Below are 16098 nucleotides of genomic sequence, written 5' to 3' on the forward strand. Positions count from 1 at the left end.
CATCTACTGTACACATCATCATCATCAGGAGGCAATGATCTGGTAATCCAAGACCACGAAAACGCAGAAAAACACAAATTGGGTACCCCTTCATCGAGGAAGCAGATGAAAATAGTGATAATGACTATTATTTAAAATGGTTATACTTATTGCATGTACACATTTTTTTGTATATAGTAGTCAATAAAATCGGGTGTCGCCTAAAAGTCATTTTTATTCGTGTCCTTCAACATGTCACACAGTACTCCATATTCCTGTTTTAAGGAGAACTTGCTGGGTCTCTCTGCTCACCCCACAAGAATAATATTTGCAGTTGTCACTAATTTGGGAAAGACGCATCTCACCACAAAAATTGTTGTGCGTTTTCAGAAATAGTTTGATTGTATAATTGTATGTGGGAGTGAATCTCATCCGTTAGAAAAGGACACCTCTGTGACAAACTTGTTGTTAACAAAGACACTATAGATCCCATCCATCACAAGACAAAACCGAATGACCGCATATAATATATACTGGATGATTGCTTTATAGAAGCGGCTAATAATGACATTGTAAGCAAAATCTTTACAAAGGGACGCCACGAAAACATCTCTCTCGTACTCCTCGTTCAAAATGAATTTACGAAAGGGAAGCACAGCCGCAACAGTTCACTAAATACCTCTCATTTTATTTTGCTAAAACAGAGGGATCTCGTTAGACAGTTATATGTTAAGAGTGAAGCCAAGCGATTTTTGTTGTTCAACCTATAATAAAGATGTTTTTTCTTTGGCTTAGCTACGGTCTCGCCTTGCCGCCGTGCGCAATAATAGAGATACGGATTGCGGAATTATCATCGTTATTCATATCATCAATCCTGAATCGATACAAGACGCCATTAACGTCTTGTGTGGCCGGGGTAAGCGATACGTCTTCCCGGTCGAATAGATTTTTGTATAGAAATTTCAAAATGCCTCGGTGTGAAAGGTGGTTTTGTGACGAATCACTCAGTAAAAAGGAATGCGAGCGAATGTTTTGCAGATAATCAAGCCCAGACCTCACCCCTTCACCCCCCCCCCCCCCGTGTTTTTTCGGCGCTGGGATTGGCGGGATGATCTACTGGTTCTCAGATCTTGTCGTTTAAAAGGCGTTCGATTATGAAGGTTGATACAGTGTTTTTCTTAAGCATACCAAGACGAACTCAACCTTTATGAAGAATACCTCGCTGCCAGGTAAAACATTTGAGTTATTCACATAAAAACTCGGTGTTTGACTTGTACTATGACAACATTTTCGATATTTTGTGCGAACTTGTTTTTTAGATGAAGGGGAATTCGTTTTTTTTATTTAAAGGGGTTGCTGTTGGAAGTACTATAGCAATTTTTCATTGAGATGGATCTATTAACGAATTCACCTTTTACAAAGGTGAGTCTCTGAAAACCTGAACTTTATCAGACATCCATTTTTATTAGTATAGTGTTGCCATTGTAAATCCCGGTGTTAATGTGTTACTTTCTGTTGCAGCTTTTGAGGACGGTGCCAATGCCTGCGTTATTGTTTTGCATAAACAGTGTGCGGTCGCAATCAGCATTATCCCCGTGAAAAAGAAGGGTGCTCAGATCGTCACTTTCTCCGGTGGAAGCCAGCACCTCCGGGATGGCAGCGGAGAGAGCTGGCACTTTCTTGGAACCAGAGGAGAGAAAAGACCCACCAATGCCCGTGTGTCACGGTGTGTCACCCTGTTGCATACCGCCTGTGAAGGTTGTGCCCTGGTCTGCCTGCCATCAAGATGGCACTTTCAGGGAACCAGAGGAGAGAACAGACCCACCATTACCCGTATACCGAGGTGTGTCACCCTGTTACATACCGCCTGTGGGGGTTGAGCCCACGCGTCTGCCTGCCATCAAAATGGCACTTTCGGGGAACCAGGAGAGAACAGACCCACCATTGCCTCTATACCGAGGTGTGTCACCCTGTTACATACCCCCTGCGAGGGTCGAGCCCTGCTCTCGCGTCGTTTTGCCTGCCGTGAGCGCCACCTCGCCTGCATACCATCCCGCGGGAAATAGCGAAGCTATTCCGCTTGTGGACATTTCAAGCGATGATGAAGAGGAGATTGGGGTGGCTGCGGAAGGATGTTCCCCTCCTGTACCGCCGTCTCTTTCAGATGAAAGCCCACTTGTAGAAATTTCGAGTGGCGATTCTATCCAAATTATATCCCCTTGTACATCGCCCACTCTGAATTTGGGTCAAACAAAATATGCCTGATGAGGATAATCTATCGCAAGCCATAGATCTATCCTTCTGGGGGTTCCCATAGAATAATGTGTGTTACACTAATTTCTAAGAATGTATTAGTATTTTTCTTTGCATGTTAATAAAAATAAAGACAGTACATCGAATTTCATATTCCTTTCTGCTGAACTCTATACTTATAAACGAGGTGCCTTTCGATTGTGGGGAACAAACTGTGAACATCTGATTAATTAGTCTGTACCTGACTGCTGAGGGGATGACTTTATTATTGAGATGTTTTAAGGTAATGTAGGCCGTCCTGCATGTTCAAACAAGATGAACAGATGCTGTTATTGATTTTATTAATGTGGTCGTTCGCTGACCTGACTCACATCGGTAATGACTTATTTTGGCACGTGACCTGGAGGGCGGTGGGAATGAAGGGGTGGGGACTTGGGGGTGGTTGGGGGGGACACCTGTTTGGTGTGCGTATTCCTCATCAGTCATGGTTACTGATTTCCTGTAATCGATTATGATAATTCCGGAAGTCATTAGGTTACTTCCTGTTATGACACATCAGGTATGTCCATAGCAGGATAGGAGGGTAGTTCATGACCTCAAAATATGTCTGACGGAAGACCATCTATCACAGGCGATAGATCTATCCTTTTGGGGGTCTCCATAGTATGGTTAGTGTGCATGTGCATGTTACATTATTTTAAAAGAATGTATTATTGATATTTTTCTGGTATGCGAATACAAATAATGACAATGAGTACAACGATTTTTATAATCCTTTCCATTGAATTCTCTGCTTATAAACGAGGTTTTTTGACGATGAACAAGCTGTAAATGTTTGATAAATTAATGTCTGTCCCTGACTGCAGAGGATGACATTATTATTGAGAGGTTTTGAGGCAATGTAGGTCAAGACATATTAGACATGGTAGAAAAGAAAGTGAAGCAACAGTTTCAGAATCGTCCTCGACCTCCCTTCGTTTCCGTTTCCTGTCATCACCTGCCCCGTATTCCCGAGTGCTTCTTCTCCCTCTTACACTGCTTCCTCTCCCTCTCCTCCTCAGACCAGAAGATGGAATCTAGGATTCCGAAATTGTCACTTTCTTCAACAAGTCTAGTTTGTGCATTGTGGGTTTTTCTACCACAGCATGAACACGGTAGAGTTTTTTCCCATTCATCATGGACCCTACGATTAAAAAGAAATCTCCTGTTCGACTCCTTCCCCGACTTGGTTCCTGCCTTTCGTGCTTTTGAGGCTTCTGCCATCGCCAGAGCCGACGGTAGAATCAACGTTTCCTCTCAGACTGCCTTGAGGGGCAAGTGCTCCCTTCCTCGATCTGCAATCTCCTGAAGCACTCACATGAAGGACCTCCCTTTCCGGATTATGCTCGTTCCCTCCTTGAACGGATCCGCACTGGTAGGAGGGATGTAGAGCATGCCTACTATCGCTCGAGGGTGCGTTCTGACCTCCTGAAGGAAAGGCTCCCCGGCCATGTTTTCCAGCTCAAAGCAGACGTGGCCCACGATTCTTCCCGGTTCATCACCACCCATGTCCGCGCTCTCATCCAGAAACTCTTCAACCTCACCTCCTGTACTCCCTGGTCCTGCTTCTCCCGCACCGACACTGTTACCAACCTTTCCTCCCTATCCTTGACTCCTCACAAACAACTCTTTAGCTTCGGTCTTACCTCCATTAACATTATTCCTTCCTTCGACTGTTTCATCTCCATGCATAGGAACTCCTTGCCTGATGTCTCCATCCTTAGAGGGGCCTTCCTCCCGGCCCTCGAGTCCCTCCTTCACCCAAACCCTTCCAATTCCCAGGCATTACTGACAGGCCGTTCACAGCCTGCTCAGGGAGGATGTCACCATTTTGCCTTCTGACAAAGGCAACTTAGTGATGGTCCTCGACCGTGCCTACTACCTGCAGAAGGCCTAGGACCTGTTGGATGATGCCTCCACCTATGCCTCCCTGACCAGCGACCCCCGGGAACGCATTGCTGCTACCTTCCACCATCGTCTAAAAGAGCTATCAGGCTGTTTCCCGGAGGCAGACCTTTACCAGAGGTTCAAGGTCGTCAACCCTCGCCTCCCTCATTTCTATGGTCTTCCCAAAACCCATAAGCCAGCCGTCTCTACGCCCCATCATCATCTCCCGGGGATCTGTGGTGCATACTCTGCTTTCACTCCCCTCCTTGGCACCTTCTCTCTAGCTCATCTTCGCCACTCTCAGAACTTATCTCCCGTGCCCGTGGTGTCTCGGCGGCGTCCATACTGAGCTTGGATGTCGACTCCCTGTTCACCAAGGTCCCACTTGATGACATCCTCGCTTTGCACAGTGTGCATACACTTCTCGTACCATCAACTGCATGTGAAGAGAGGGGTTGCCACCTTGCTTTTCCTTCACGGCCTCCACATCTGTGACCTCCAGTACTAGGATGCAGAGATCGATTTCCTTCGTCGTTCATTATCCAAACTGGGCTACCCTCACCATGTTCTCGACGTCGCGTTATCCAGGGCGCGGCTTACCCTCTACAGTGACTCCCCTCCTAACGAGACCCCTCACCTGCCAGTCTCTAAACTACACACTCCTCCCGCCAGGTGAACACACTCCATTTCAACCTGGTTCACAACTGCCCTCCCTCTACCTCGAAGGTGGGCACCTATGCTGTTCCATGTGCCTCATGTGATAAGCAGTATTTTGGTAAAACAGGCACCAGTCTGGAGGGCGGTGGGAATGAGAGGAATGGGGAGTGTGCAAAATTAAGCACTGTGACAGAGGGGCGAACATGTTCACGATCTTACGGTAGCAAGTAACTAACTCCCTTGTTAATCCGCATCACGACCTATATACTCTACCTTGATTTCAACAGCTTGTACACTACATTAATGTTTGAGGAACTGTATAGTAATATTCGGAAATTACCATCCTGTGATAAGACCTACTTCATTGCAACCACGACGAAAGTGGTGACATCGGACACTGGGTAGTGGCTTATGTAAGTTCCACCTAAAGTTGCAAGGAAGACAGACGAGTTTCCCTATATCATTCATTACATGAACAAGAATCAGGACATATCCCCATACAACAAACAACTGGCATCACAGAACATACGTTTACTGGTAAAAATCAAAAGCTGGTTCCTTCACATCTTCCGCAAAAGGACTTCATTTTGTTTAAACATCTGCAGCTTCTAATTGACTTAAGGGTGGAGGTGGAACAAGTACATGAAGTGTATGAATTCTCCCAAAGTGAAATTTTATTTAAAATATTGCAAGCAGGAAAACCACCAATAAAGCATAACAGTTGTGTTTTAACGACTCGATGTATTTGGACTGTTTAATGAACCCTCTAAAAAAAAACTAGGATATGCTAGCATGGTGTGCAGTGCTTCATTTCTCAAAAAGATTAGAAGCCCATTCTTCAAGACTCATCCCCTTAGCTCCTAACAGAGTAGTAACCATTTCAAGGGTAAAAACCATTAGCATGAATTACCCGCACTACTGGCAATGTCGCACATATTGAAAAAGTCATCATACTGTCTCGAGGAGAAGAGTAGAACAGCCATACATTGCTGGGCAGAAGAGGCAAACTAAACTAGAAGAGTGGTTATCAGATGAGGAAAGCAGGATAAATCTTGAAACCATTACTGGACGACACGTGCCCTATCCTGCAGATGCTCGAGGGGGTCTAAATACCTTCTACATCCTAGTATTCTTTAAAAAGCAATAGACGATTAAGTTCATCTTGGGCACTGTGTGCATTTTGCCCACATTCACCGGATCTCAAGCATTATCTTGCGCGTGATTGGCTGTCACACCACGTGGGGAAACAACGCGTCTCGGGTCTTATAAAACCTTCGGCGATGTAAGTAGATATGAAAGGACTTAAACCCTCATATAGGTCAACAGGTTACATAAGTAGGTCACCAGGAAGTAGCATAATTAGGTCACTTACATAATTAGGTTAATGATGTAAAAAGGTTATGTAATTACGTGACCTAAATAACAACATCTGGTAATTACATGTGGAATGAGAGCAGGTGTTATGTAATAATGCACATGTTATAAATACTGTAACGTGTTCATGACCGCCACTACAGGTGGATAATGACCTTGTACTGACAGCGATCTGCTCACCTGGGAAACAACCAACTTTCTACTCAAGGGGAGGGGGGTGTGTGTAAATGACCTCATATAATTACACGTTGGGAAAAGGCAACCCAAGAAATTCCTCGCTCGGATAAAATAATCAATCACAATCTTTTCACCATCTTCTGCTGTACACAATGACATAACTATTAGCAGGCTGAGAACCTGCCTGGGAGCTATACAACTTTCTAATTAATATGGGTAACCGTTTGGTCAGGTTCAATATCTATTTACACGGGGTTGAAAACAGTCAAATATTGTGCAAGGATTTTTCGAAGAAAGAATTTAAATAACGATAAAAAGGTAATCAAGTTTTTATATAGACATTTTAAGATGCCGAGGTGTGAAAGACTATTCTGCGATCGCAGTCTTAGAAAAGAAGATTGCCCAAAACTGTATTGCGGGTGAAAGCGCGATAATTACCAGATCTTTCTCGCGGTAATTTCCCTCCCGTTTTTCCCCCTCGTCTCGATTTTTTACAAGTTTTTCCTGTTGAGAGGGAATCAGGAATAGATGCGTTTGGGGTGTATAAAACCCAGCCGGCTGAATCGAACAATATCCATACTCTGCTTTTTCTCAGAGCAAGATAGACCCTCACCACCGCCATGAATTCCACCGTTGTTGCTTGTTTTGACAAGGGTAAGTAATTTCTGTGTTGTAGTCTTGATGTTTATCTTTGTATTATTATAAAGGTAGGTAATTTCTGCGTTGTAGTCTTGATGTTTGTCTCTATTGCCTGCGATATTTGTATATGCCGTAATAAACACCTATATTATTTGTGCGTTTCTCTCTCTTCAGCTATTAAGGAGAGTAAGCTTCCCGTAGTGTTTATAACAACGCGGGAGGAAAAGTTATCGGCAACGGTTAACGGTGAGTATATTTGGGACATGATATTAGCTGTTTCACCATTAAGATTAAGCTATTGTTTAAGACGTGCGATCTCTGATATTCATATCAGCTATTAGTTTGTTAACTGAGAATATATTCTGAACACGTTCTGATATTATAACTAAACTCTTTCAGGGTATACATTGTCTTTTATTTATAACAAGTATTAGCTTTTGAGGTTCTAATGTTCCTTTCTTTATGTTGCAGCTCTGAATCAGACCAAGGGGGTCTGTTTCATCTTTGCTGGCGACGAGTCGGGTGTGCAGGTGATATCTGGGAACCCGGTCACCTCGCCTCCGATTGTCGTGGACGAACCAGGTGCGCAGGTGAAACCTGGGAACTCGCTCCCCTCACCCCCGAAACCCGTGCGTCCTCCAAGCCCCGTCAAGAACGTTGAGATAAGCCAGCCACCATCACCACCGAGGAAGCGTTCTCGTGAAGAGAGCCCAGCACGGCATGGCTCACCGTTCGTCCGATCGTCGGTCCGCCCGGGGGTTGGGTCGTTTGTCGGTCCGAGGGCATCACCAATGCCCCAATACAGCCAGGGGTCTCCTCTAGCGTCAACCATCAAGTGGGGCAGCGAGACGTCCCCTGCAACATCACAGGCAGGGGTTTTGTCGGGGAGTGTAAACATACCCTCATCAATGTATGGGCCATCACAGCAAACACCTAGGTCCTCGCGTCCTCCTCCGTTGAAGAGGATTAAGCCTAGGAAGCTTTCCTTGTCTTTTTGGAACAAGGGCCTGACTCAAAACATGGAGAATCTGCCGCCTGTGGATGAAATATCCCAGGCGGTTGATGTCAACTTTTGGGACAGCCCTTAATTTTTTTTTTTTTTTTTTTTTTTTTTGTAAATTTTAGCATAAAAAAAAAATAAAACTTTGGTCCTCCAACTACAACAGGAAGATCAAGTTCAACGAGCCAAACATAAGGAGAAATTACACCGCATATGTAGCATGAGTAGATGGTCGAAAGCTGGACGAAGTGATCTTCTTAGAAACATGTCCTCCAGACGTCTTACCCGCACAGAAAAGGAAACTCTCCCTTGGACTCAAGTTCAGCACCGGGAAGGACAGCAAAGACTTGATTGACTATGTAGTCTCGAACCACCGCTGGACCGATACTGATATCGACAAAGGGTTCATCCAAGGAATTACTGCTTGCTGTGTGACCGATTCGTCTTCGCGCCCCCCGGCGTTCCCTCGCAGATATGTCACCGCGTTGAAGGGCCTCCGCGACGACGAGACCATCGTGACAAAGGGGGTATTGTTGTTATGGACAAGACTGATTATACACACAAAATGAACAATTTACTTTCCGATGCTTCTGTTTACAGGAAAGGGACGAAGGGCGATGGGATGATGGAAGCTGCCAGATTCAAGAAGGCGGCGAGGGATTTACTCCTGCGGTCGACTGAGGGAAAAGGCTTGCTTCACCTGCTGGAGGAGGCCCCCTGCAACCCGTCCATGAGAGGTCTCTCGAAGGTGCACAAGCCAGGTGTACCGATGAGGCCCATCACTTCTGGCATTGGCAGCGCTCCCCATCGCCTGACGAAGTGTTTGGCGAAACCCCTCTCCGCCGCCATGGGAGTCAGTGATTCCCACCTCTCAAGAACTCTGGGGACCTCATCAGACGTCTTCAAATTTTGTATATACAAATAAGATGATGGCTAGTTTTGATGTTAAATCCCTTTTTACGAATGTACCCACAGATGGAGCAATCCGGGCAGTCGAGGGTAACAGGTCCTATGGCAGATGAACTTCCGCTGCCTAAGCACCACTTCATAAGCCTCGTGAAGTTGTGTGTGGACTTCGGGTTCTTCGAGTTCGCAGGAGAAGAGTACCAGCAAATCAGTGGTCTTGCCATGGGCTCCCCTCTGAGCACCGTCCTAGCCTGCCTTTTCATGGAGACATTAGAAGGGCCTCCGCGACGACGAGACCATCGTCATCACCCAGGCTAACAAAGGTGGGGGTATTGTTATGGACAAGACTGATTATACACACACAATGAACAATTTACTACAAGGATATAATCGGCAGGCATTCGACGTGTCTCCGTTACGTAGATGATGTCCTCGTCATCGTCCCCAGAAGGTCGTGTTTACACTGTATGCTGACACAGCTGAACTCCGTCCATGAGAAAATCCAGTTCACCGTGGAGGAGGAAGTGGATCAGAAGTTACCTTTCCTGGACACACTGACCCATCGGGATGACGACGGCCTACGTTTCTCTGTATATAGAAAGCCAACGAATAAAGACGATTATATCCATTATTACTCCGCCCACAGCAGTAAAACAAAATCTGGGCTTGTAATTGGCTTCTTTCTCCGGGCACTGAGGATCTGCAGCCCTGAGTTTCTTGAGACTGAGGTTTCATATGTAATTAATTCTTATATGCACCATAAGTACCCAAAAGGTCTCCTGCTAAACCTCAGGAAGGCCGGAGGAGCTGGTGGCTGGAGCTGCTGAGGACGCGCCGGAGAAGCACCCGCCTGCCGGGGACGCGCCGGAGAAGCACCCGCCTGCCGGGGACGCGCCGGAGAAGCACCCGCCTGCCGGGGACGCGCCGGAGAAGCACCCGCCTGCCGGGGACGCGCCGGAGAAGCACCCGCCTGCCGGGGACGCGCCGGAGAAGCACCCGCCTGCCGGGGACGCGCCGGAGAAGCACCCGCCTGCCGGGGACGCGCCGGAGAAGCACCCGCCTGCCGGGGACGCGCCGGAGGACCACCCGCCTGCCGGGGACGCGCCGGAGGACCACCCGCCTGCCGGGGACGCGCCGGAGGACCACCCGCCTGCCGGGGACGCGCCGGAGGACCACCCGCCTGCCGGGGACGCGCCGGAGGACCACCCGCCTGCCGGGGACGCGCCGGAGGACCACCCGCCTGCCGGGGACGCGCCGGAGGACCACCCGCCTGCCGGGGACGCGCCGGAGGACCACCCGCCTGCCGGGGACGCGCCGGAGGACCACCCGCCTGCCGGGGACGCGCCGGAGGACCACCCGCCTGCCGGGGACGCGCCGGAGGACCACCCGCCTGCCGGGGACGCGCCGGAGGACCACCCGCCTGCCGGGGACGCGCCGGAGGACCACCCGCCTGCCGGGGACGCGCCGGAGGACCACCCGCCTGCCGGGGACGCGCCGGAGGACCACCCGCCTGCCGGGGACGCGCCGGAGGACCACCCGCCTGCCGGGGACGCGCCGGAGGACCACCCGCCTGCCGGGGACGCGCCGGAGGACCACCCGCCTGCCGGGGACGCGCCGGAGGACCACCCGCCTGCCGGGGACGCGCCGGAGGACCACCCGCCTGCCGGGGACGCGACGGAGGACCACCCGCCTGCCGGGGACGCGACGGAGGACCACCCGCCTGCCGGGGACGCGACGGAGGACCACCCGCCTGCCGGGGACGCGACGGAGGACCACCCGCCTGCCGGGGACGCGACGGAGGACCTGCCGCCTGCCGGGGACGCGACGGAGGACCTGCCGCCTGCCGGGGACGCGACGGAGGACCTGCCGCCTGCCGGGGACGCGACGGAGGACCTGCCGCCTGCCGGGGACGCGATGGAGGAGCTGCTTGGTCACTTCAACTTGAGGGACGAGGGTGTCGCACATATACACCGATTCGCAGAAAAGGCGCGATTCTCAAAATTCGTTAGTTCTCCTGGAAAGACTACAGTGCTCCTGTGACCTCGCCTGCTCCACTTCTCCCGTGCCTGCTGTTCTCCTGCCTCCTCCATGTGCTGTGTATAGTGTGCATAGTGCCTTTCAATATATTCCTCCCATATGTTTCCTCCAGTGTTTCACTGTTAATCTGACCGACCTGACCACCCCCTACAAAGTGAACCCTGACAACGATTATGAACCCATGCCCTCACGTGACACTGAAAAAACTATCTCTGGCTAGAAAAGATGTATGAAGATCGTATGAGGGTAATATTCAATGGCGTGTCATCTCTAGCCCTACTTGATAGATGCATGAAAGGCCACACACTATAGAAATGAAGGCCTACACTCAAAGCTGTGGCTGCATCAAAGTAAAACCTCTTGTAGTATATGCCCTGACGAAGCAATAGTGAAAAGGCCTTCGCCATGTTCGTGTGTTTTCTTGCCCTTCCCTTCGTTGTTCCTGTTGCAATCTGTTCACCATGAATTCCACACGTGTGTTCTTCAACGACGATGGCGATGAACGAGAATTCATCACACGACAAAAGCTCCAAAGCATCAGAAACCGCACGAGGTTCCTGAAGGAGTGCGTGAAGGAGCAAGTTCTCCCTCGCAGCGCAACCCCCCCCCCCCCCATCTCAAAGGCAAGTCCCACCCTTTTCCTGAAAGTGCTAAGTGTTACCTAAGGGAAGGGATTAGTGAGTGTATCGACGAGATGGAGACGCTGAGGAGCCTTCTTCCGGGAGTCCACCTTCCCCACAGACTCGTCCTCGAACTTAGAAAAGAAGAGGAGTCACAGACGGTGAGACAAGAGGTTATTAGAGCAAGCTTGTACCAACAGTGGGTGGTCTAAAGTGGTGCGTGATGATCTGATAATTAAGCTATCGCACAAACCTCTCTCACTCAAAGGCAAGCCTTGTCTTTAGGTTTGAAATTCGACACCGGTACCCTTAGGAAAGGCATGGCTGACTGTATCGAGTCCAACTACCGCAGAAATCTCTGCATTAGAAAGAGGATTCCTGCAGGGAGTTGAGACCTGTGCAGTCGCCAGCGCCAAAGGTCGTGAGCCTGCCATTCCTGCTAGGTACATCAGGGCCCTACAGGAACTTGGCAGAGACGAATCTATCGTCATTGCTCCGGCTGATAAGGGTGGCGGTGTCGTAATTATTGACAACGCTGATTATGTCTCAAAAATGGAAATACTGCTCTCTGATGTTTCTACTTACAGAAAAGCCAAAAGAGGGAATGCGGAGGAAAGACCCCTTGAATTCAACAAAGCAGCAAGGAAGGTCCTGAGAGGTTCAGAGAAGGGAAAGTCCATGCTCCACCTACTTGTGGGAGCATCAAGACCCACAAGGAAGGTAACCCTGAGAGAACCATCACCAACGGGACCGGAAGTGCTCCACACCGCCTGGCTAAGAAACTCGCAGCTCCTCTGTCAGCCGCCCTAAACTCCATCAGCAGTTGCCATCTATCGAACACCTCGGATATGTGCATGTGTGTGTGTGTGTGTGTGTGTGTGTGTGTGTGTGTGTGTGTGTGTGTGTGTGTGTGTGTGTGTGTGTGTGTGTGTGTGTGCACAGGGACGACAACCATCAAATTCTTTAGTGATACAACTGCCTTAAAAAAAGAGGGCTATTAACATTCAACAGGAAGACCATTGCCTCAATATCATTAACCCTATAACCAGCGCTCTCACAAACAAAATCAAGCGGAAGTGCTGGCATGCGCAAAGGGGCATACCACAGTTTAGCCGCCGAAAGCATTTTTAGCCTGGGTCATGTTCATGATGCATTTCCAAAAGCCAAACAAGCATTTCTACCAATTTCTTTTTGGAAGCACCTAAATTTTATCCCCTATCCATTTAAGGTATAAACGGTCAGCGACTAGAAGTATATTAAGCCATTAGGTAGTTGTAAATAGAATGTATTGTAGATGACTCTGGGTTCCATGTTGGGTAATGGTAGTTTCCCCGTCTCATAAAATTTAACAATTTAGCTGGCAGTTAAGTTAAGCAAGTTTATTTACTGCTGGCAGAATTTGAAAGCTGGTTCTTCTGCCCATAGACTTTTTTAAAGTTGGTGCTCCAGCATGGACCCAGCTCCATCTCGCATTATATACCGAGGTGAAGAGTATTTACCAGCGGGTGTTTAACCATTGGAGAGTACAAAATACATCACTTATCAACATGTTAAATGCAAAAACAGCAGCATAACATCGCTATACAACGAAGGAATAGTTCATTGAGAAAGAAAAAAGTATAGGTTACATACAGCAACGCGCAGATATAGAGGAAAATGGACACCATCTTATAGAGCACAAGAAATGGAGTCAAAACCAACAGTTTCATACTGCTGCAGCCTATTCACCGTAGAGACTCGTGACACACTATTTACTTAACGTCATTAAGGAGAGTATCCACCCAGGGACAACGGTCATTAGTGATTGTTGGAAGGCACACAACTGTCTGGAGAAAGAGCTAACAACATTTAAGCGAGTCATTCATACAATTTTGTTGACTCCGACACGAAAGCTCACACAAATACGATTGAGCATAAATGGAGGGAGGCCAAAGCAAAAGTGCCCCGCTTCGGCAGGAAGTATCACCTCGCCAGGTACTTAGCCAAGGCCATTTTCCAGATGCTGTGCCCGGCGGAGAACAAGCGATTCCATCAGTTCCTCCTCGCCACAGCTCGTTTGTACCCACCACACTGACGGTGTGTTATAAGTAATTATATTTTTGGTAATACTAATTAAGGCGTCCATGCTACATATACCGATGAAAGTACAAATTATCGTCTAGTGTTCATACATATCGGTGAAGTTAATAAAAATGTGGGGAACTCAAAGGTACTTCAAATGAAATTCAAAAGTTGCCTCTCCGAGAGAGAAAAAAAAAAGAAAAGAAAAAAAAAAAGTCCACAAACCTCGTTATCTCGAACCGTCTCGAATGTAAACAATACTGAGCTTTCTGAAAAGTTCATAAATGTTGCTGCATATCCCCAGTAAATTTGTATCAAGTTTAAACATTTGATAATACAATTATTACATTTCTTGTATTTGATATTCATAATATTCAATATATATATATATATATATATATATATATATATATATATATATTTAAGATAAACGATAATTTACGATATCTTAAATTATCCGTCGGTTAATGTCATGAACCTATCCTTACTGATTCGACCGCCCTTTTTGAGAGTACACTTGACATTATGACCCTTTTGTGCTGAAACTTGTGGCAAATACTGGAAAAAAATGGATTGTGCGTGTGATCATGGTGTCATACTGAAAACACTGAAATGTTCAAATTGTGGCAATGAATGTAGAATAGACTACCGAAGAAAAGACCTGGTTTGACTAATAAAAACTGGACGTGGAAACAAATTTACGCTTTTGCAATTTATTTCTAAGAAGAGTTTTTTCATATGAAATAATTAGAAATGAATGAAAAATCATTGAGAATTCAATTAACGATTGGACAACTTTTTGTAGGGAAATGCCTATCTCTTAGTGCATGAGAAACAGTGCATTGAATGGGGGCCCAGGAAAAACGGTCGAAATTGACGAAAGTAAATTCGACAAGAGAAAATACAATGTAGGACGAGTGATAGAGAGCCAGTGGGTGTTTGGTGGCTTTTGCCGAGAAACTAATGACCTTTTTTTCGTCCCATTGAATAAAGGACTAAGACACCCTGACTACGACCCAGGACCACCATAATTTCAGACTGTTGGAAAGCTTATAACAGTCTCAACGAAGAGGGCTTCAGTCGCCTCATAGTTAATCACTCCCATAATTGTGTTGATCCCAAAACAGGCCCATACCAATAACACCGAGAGGAAGTGGAGCAACACGAAACGCAGTCCCACAATTTGTCCGTCGGAAAGCGCATTTGGTTTGGGTATCCCACAAGGGTGTCTTTAAAGTACACCCCGAAGCAAATAAGTAACTGCACCATTTCCTGCTTGCTGCTGCCGAGTTATACCCTTCGTCTCTTTAAAGTAAGCTAAATATTTTGGGGGAAGAGGGTCCCCGGTAGGGAATACCCCAGGGAAGGGGGTCCATGGGCTTGCTCCCCAGTAGGGAATACCCCAGGGAAGGGGGTCCATGGGTTTGCCCCCCGGTTGAAAAATAACTTAGGGAAGGGGAAAATACCCAAGGGAAGGGGATTTTACGCTTTCTTTTCGGATATGTTATGTTTTGCTATTTTGGTTCGCATAACCACAGTTGGGGGTATATCGTTGAAAACTTGAGTTCTTACGCAGTGCGTTTTGTGCTTGTTTACTTTTGAGGTATTTGTCGAAGTTAAAGACACCATCGTGCGTAGATAGAGGGAAAAGGACACTGCGATCTTATAGAGCAGAAGAAATAGATGGGGACAGAACAGTTTAAGCTGCAGAGGCCTCATATTTGATGCGCAGAGACTAAGTCTAAGGTTTATGTCTATATTTTCTATGAAATCGTTTTCTATGTCTCATTTTCTGCAAAACCATTTCTATATATGCATTTTCTATGTTACGTTTTCTGTGCTTCCGAGTTTGAGCTCTATCTTACCTGGAACACCGAGGTAAAAAAGTATTCACGGGGGTAGGTAAGGTGCTGAGCCCCCTCCCCTCCCCCCATCAACCCTCCCCTTGGGCAGGGCCGAAAGGACACACCCAGTCACAGCAACTTAGAATGATTAAATTTTTTTACATGGAGTCAGGGACTTGGTCTCTGGGAATTGCATCCATACTGTACAGAATTACCTTTATCAAATATGTTTTTAGTTTTGAAATCCAATTGTGGGGGGGGGCTCTGTGAGCAACCCCCCCCCCCAAGAAAAAATAAAATAAAAATAAAGATCCTCCAGTAACACCACAGTAGAGCAACAGCAACATGCGACTACCCAGTCCTTTGCCGACTGAAAACCTTCTGACTCCGACGTAGAACTCCCCATCACCTACATCACCCAGTCATAACAGTGGGGACTCGCACCCACACTCAATCACTCCACAAATACTAAATACATGCTATCTACTACACACTCGCCTGTATAATATGGTCGCGGACGTTGATTCGATGGATGAGCGTTAAGTGGATGAGGGTTTGATGGATCTCCGGGATGACCACCACTTGACGGAGGGGGAATCCGAAGATGCTGACTTCCGTGCGGAGT

At 47.4% G+C, this 16098-nt stretch overlaps 1 protein-coding gene across 1 annotated transcript in view; it reads right to left on the reverse strand.

Moving 5' to 3' along the window:
• Nucleotides 1-16098, reverse strand: part of LOC113825718 (salivary peroxidase/catechol oxidase) — a 155777-nt gene that overhangs the window by 138759 nt on the left and 920 nt on the right. Inside the window, exon 2 of the mRNA XM_070118541.1 lies at nucleotides 15972-16098. This exon is cut by the window's right edge and continues 84 nt beyond it. Coding sequence (XP_069974642.1) covers nucleotides 15972-16098 — 127 coding nt within the window. The remainder of the gene's footprint in view (nucleotides 1-15971) is intronic.

Source organism: Penaeus vannamei, chromosome 42 (genome assembly GCF_042767895.1).
Source record: "Penaeus vannamei isolate JL-2024 chromosome 42, ASM4276789v1, whole genome shotgun sequence".
Taxonomy (NCBI): Eukaryota; Metazoa; Arthropoda; class Malacostraca; order Decapoda; family Penaeidae; genus Penaeus; species Penaeus vannamei.